Below are 5,172 nucleotides of genomic sequence, written 5' to 3' on the forward strand. Positions count from 1 at the left end.
GGTCAAAAGCAAAACACAAATAGGACAAGGAACACAAAATCTAGAAAGATTATTAAGAGCATAGGAGAATTTAGGGATGCACAACTTTTAATAAATATCAAGCATACATGGAAGAGAGATAAAAAAGAAAGAGAAAATTGGGATGTCTCTGTAAGACCGGTTATTAGCAGAAAGGTGGGACCCAACTAAAAAAGAAACCAAACATGAGAGCCACACCTGGCTGTCACGAGTGCACCCAGCGGGCGCGTCAGGTGCGCCGACCATTACTATCATATTATTATTTTTTATCTTTTTTTTTCTCTCTCCCTTTCATATTCTTTTTCCTAATCACACATACAAAAATTTCTTAAAAACTCCACCAGAGTTGCTCTAAGAATAAGGATCTAAAAACTCTATAAGATCGACATCTCTTTATTAAATCCAAAAGCTCTTGCAAATTAAATTATGAATGATAATGGAATGGACATTATATTCTTAGACAATATAATGTGAATTACTCAACTACACATATACTAGCCCTTGCAAATATTGTATGAAATTGTCCACATAATCACTCATGAACCCAGGCCTTGTTAAAATTTCCTTCCACTTTCTGTGATTCTCTCTCACCAAGCAACCGATCTGGTTATCTCTATCCATCACTGATTTCACCGCCTTGCAAATACTTTCCTTTGAAAACCACCCATCTTCATCCCTCTCCACCTCCACAGCAACTCTCAGTTCATCCGCCATGAGCCTTGTGTTCAAGCTTTGATCAAGAATGTTGGGCACAAACACCAACTGGCAATCACTCATCAAAGACTCCCACATTGATCCATACCCACAGTGATTCACAAAGCAGCCGATGGATCTGTGGGCTAAAATCAGGTTTTGTGGCACCCAACACCCATAAACCATTCCTCTGTCTTGGACCCTTTCTTGAAACCCCTCCGGCATGGCTTCCTCGACGCTGGTTGTCCCCTTGGGCGGCTTGAGGGCGACGAGGAATGGTAGGTTTGTTTGTTCCAGGCCTAAGAGGAGCTGTTGAAACTGGGGTTTCTCGAGGACCCATTCGCTCCCAAATGCGCAGAAAACTACGGAGCCTGCCTCGAAATTTGCAAGCCAAATGGAGATTTTATCTTCCAGGGATTCTTCTTCCCTGGGCTCCGGCAAGACGGCGCCGGTGCATAAGACGGGTTTTGCATATTGAGTTGCGAGGTAGTCGCAGTAAATCCCTTCTGTTTCCTTGACGGTTCTCACGGCTAAGAGATCGCAGTTTCTTATCCCCACATCGCTGCGCCGGAAAAACTTTCTCAGTTCATCGGCGTGCGCGTTGGCGAACAGCGCCGCCTTGCGCGCTTCGTGTTCCCGGAGTGTCACATTTGAAGAAGGGTACCCCGGCGGCGGCGCCAATATGTCCGCCGCCGTTAACGGCCGTCCTTTACTCGTCGACATGACCATTTTCAGGGCGGATGTGGTGGCGCTCATGACTTTGAAATAAACCGTCTTGAACCCGATCTCCGGTGCTAAATCCGGGACCCAATAAGCGAAGTCGAAGAAGACGAAATCCGGCTTAACCCCCTCGAGTATGGCCCTAACTTGGTCCTTAGTCCCGTCCATGGCCGACGAGAGGACAAAAGAATCCTTGGCGTCCGCCGTGGTCTCCGCCCCCGGAGCCAGGCCGGGGACGTGCGGGAGCGAGAGAGCGTGGAAGGTTATGAGATGAGAGCGAGGATTGTTGGTGGCGAGTTTGGAGATGACATTTTTTGGGAGCAAGAAGGAAATGGTGTGGCCTCTTTTGGCGAATTCATTAGCAAGGTGAAGGAAGGGGATCATATGGCCATAGGCAAACCATGGGAACATGGCGATTTGGAGCTTTGAATTATTGGGCATCTTGATTGAGTGTATGTTTAGATGCTCATCCACTGCGCACTAAATTAAATTGATGAAGTTAAACACATTGATATATATAGGCTCCGAGGATTGAAGTCTTGCATATTGCTGGAACGTTAGGCTGGGTGGACACGGTTCCAGATTCATAATTTCTATATTTTAGATTAATAATTTTTAAATTGTAGATTCATAATTTTTATACTGCAGATTCATAATTTCTAAACTGTATAGTTATCAAATTATGAACATATAGTTCTGTGATTTGTGAATACAGAGTTCAACAATTGGGAATATAAAAATTTATGAACATATAGTTCTATAATTATGAATATATATTTATAAAATTATGAACATATAGTTTTATCACATGTTCACAAACTTAATACTATAGATTCATAATTTCTATACTGCAGATTCATAATTTCTATACTGTAGATTTGTATACGAAACAATGCGATTGCGATGAGAAAAACGCCGTTAACGACAAGTGAAAAATAATTTTTTTTAATTAAAAAAATTATGAATCTACAGCATAAAAATTATGAATCTGGAATAGTGCCTACCTTGCAAGGTGGACATATTTCCACAACATAATTTGCCCATATTGCTTTACCCAATATATTTGAAGGATCGGATCTGCGGATGTGATGTACTATGATATTATATTATATTTGTGTAAGGCTTGAGCTATATTGTATTATTGAGGTCTTGCATATCATATTATATATGCGTAAAATATTATATGTGTAAGGTGTGTCCTGTGATATTATATATGTGTAAGGTGTGTACGTGCCATTTTATTATATATGTGTAAGCTATGCATTAGTTATTATTTTCTATTTTTTTATTAAATAATTAGAAACTTGGTTGATGTGACATTTAATATTTAGACCAATATAAAATGATACTATACGCTGACCAAAAGAAAAAAAAAAAATCATGCAATTATGTTATATGTTGGCCTGGTCATGATAAAATTTATATTATCTTGAATAAGTTTACTATTTTGAATGAGGACAATGTTATATGCATGAAATTAAATTTTTACTAACTGTTTTAAAATATGTGACTTATTTGGCTAAACGATATAGTAACAAAATTTGGTGTAAATAGCAATTTTCTTCCAATTATTATACGCGCTATGATTCATCAGTACAGTAATACAGTTACAAGAACGTAATGTCTATTATTTTGTTAATTATTCCTAGATCCTCTGGCCTCAACATAACAACCAGCGTTGTCTATATAGGTATCGAATCAAATAAAAAGAGACATTTCGGTAAAAATGGTCGGAGTGAGAGCTTACTCCTTAATCTGGTCAAGATCAACGTCTATGAATGAAGGGAAATTTTTATTAAAAAAACATTGTGATATTTTGATAATTTCTCTAACTTTGAAGTGCATATAACTTTTATTAGTTTATACAAGTTAAGTGCATAAGTATATATATACTCATGGGCGGACCCAGTGTGGGGCAGCTGCTCCCACTCCTCTCACCCCACCCATTTATATATATGTATGTATATGTATACATATATAGCATAGAATATTATATAAAATCTATATTTATGTTGAAAATATCAATAGTTTGAGCAGCTTAGTTACTTGAACTTCAAATTTTATGTTATACAAGGCTTATGTCATGGGTTCAAATTCCATTTCTTCACAAGATAAATTAAATATTTTTTTATTCTACTTTTTATGAATCATTTAATTAACAAATTAAATGCTTTTTTAGTCTAGTTTTTATAAATCATTTAATTAATGTAGTATGCAAGTTTATAATATACTTTATTGTATTCGAATTAATTTAGAAAAATCAAGCTAACTCTAAGAAATTAAAATTTAAAAGTATTTATGAATATATTGTTATTCAAATTATTTTATCTAATTGATTATGTTGGTTTTAGGGTTTTTGGGCCCTCGGAGGTCCAACACAACCGTGGTTGGTGGATTCACCGTTCACAATGCGGCTTATAGAAAAATAAGTAGAAAAAATATAACTCAATGCTTTTGTACGTGGAAACCGAAAGGTGAAAACCACGGGCCTTTTTGGCCGGTGCCAAGCCTAAATTCACTATGTATTTTGGAGGTGTCTTTGTACATATTGTAGAGCTATTTTGTGTATGTGATGTTGTGTAAAGATAGAGCTACTATACTTTGTACATTGAGAGGGAGTCTTCTTCATGCGTGGAAGAGTGATAGAGTCTTCTCATATGGAGTCTTCTTGCTTAGATGAGTGGTTGTGGGGGAGTGACATGCCTTTCTAGGAGGAAAGAATAGCAAGTGATCTTCTAGTGTGTAGGAATAGTGCTTGGGAGAGTCCTCCCATGTGTGGATGAATGAATGGATCCCTTTCTTCTTGTCTTCCCCTCCTTTTTATAGCTAGTCAAGGTTCAAGATTATAGCCGTTGGGGCATTTAGTAGGGGATTATGGGTGGTTTTAAGTGGGTAGTAAGTGGAAGTTTATGTGGGGGTTATGGATAATAATAATAATTGGGTAATAAGTGGGTGGTTATGAATGGTGGGGGTAATAATTAGGAGTTTAATATGGGCTAACGGCTACTTTAGGCCGACCTTCTACCCATGTCATCCCACACTTGCGCCGATCTCCGGGTCGAGCCGACCCCTCGATTTGGCCCGTATCTATTTTTGGGCCTCTCTTCTTCTGGGCTTGATCCCTTTTCTTCTTGGGCCCCGAGCCCACGGGGTTCACACCCCATCAGATTATGTTTCATATTTTCTCATAAATATATTATAATTTATAATGTATTTTGTACTTTAACCTTATTATGGTTGTTTGATATTTTGTCATTGACATTTCTAACGTCATTTAATATTCGTCCCCATTCAGATAATTTTCTGGATCCGCCACTGTATATACTACTAGTGTATAACGTTATGCACTTGTAGTATAAAACTTTAATTTTGTATTTTGTAATTGACGAAAATATTAGAAATGGCCCAAGAATAACCCGGGGGTCTAGGAGTCCAAAGCCCGAGGCCCAAGAAGAAGACTCGGCGGCCTGATAAGATGATGAAGCTCCCGGATGAAGTATGGCAAATTATGCTGTGCATCCGTATGCACCATGCATGGTGCATACGGATGCAAAAACGACGTCGTTTTAATAAAACGCGCGTCTCCCCTTTTAAAAAATCAGGTTCGATTCCCAGCAACAACATATGAAGTAAAATTCCATAATCGATGAACTATAATTCCATAATCGATGAACTATAATTCCATAATCTAATCTATGAACTAAAAATTCCAGAATGAATGAACTAAAATTCCATAATCTA

At 37.9% G+C, this 5,172-nt stretch overlaps 1 protein-coding gene across 1 annotated transcript; it reads right to left on the reverse strand.

Moving 5' to 3' along the window:
* Window positions 1-393: 393 nt before the first annotated feature.
* Window positions 394-1,962, reverse strand: LOC109173026 (UDP-glycosyltransferase 79B9-like). The gene has a single exon (XM_019322283.1). It carries the CDS (start codon window positions 1,870-1,872, stop codon window positions 502-504), a length of 1,371 nt encoding a protein of 456 aa, XP_019177828.1. The 5' UTR covers window positions 1,873-1,962; the 3' UTR covers window positions 394-501.
* Window positions 1,963-5,172: the final 3,210 nt, after the last annotated feature.

This window comes from Ipomoea nil, unplaced genomic scaffold (genome assembly GCF_001879475.1).
Source record: "Ipomoea nil cultivar Tokyo-kokei standard unplaced genomic scaffold, Asagao_1.1 scaffold0465, whole genome shotgun sequence".
Taxonomy (NCBI): domain Eukaryota; kingdom Viridiplantae; phylum Streptophyta; class Magnoliopsida; order Solanales; family Convolvulaceae; genus Ipomoea; species Ipomoea nil.

Bases quoted from the DNA above. Each gene is read 5' to 3' on its own strand.
- LOC109173026 (XM_019322283.1), bottom strand. From the start codon at position 1,872: ATGCCCAATAATTCAAAGCTCCAAATCGCCATGTTCCCATGGTTTGCC.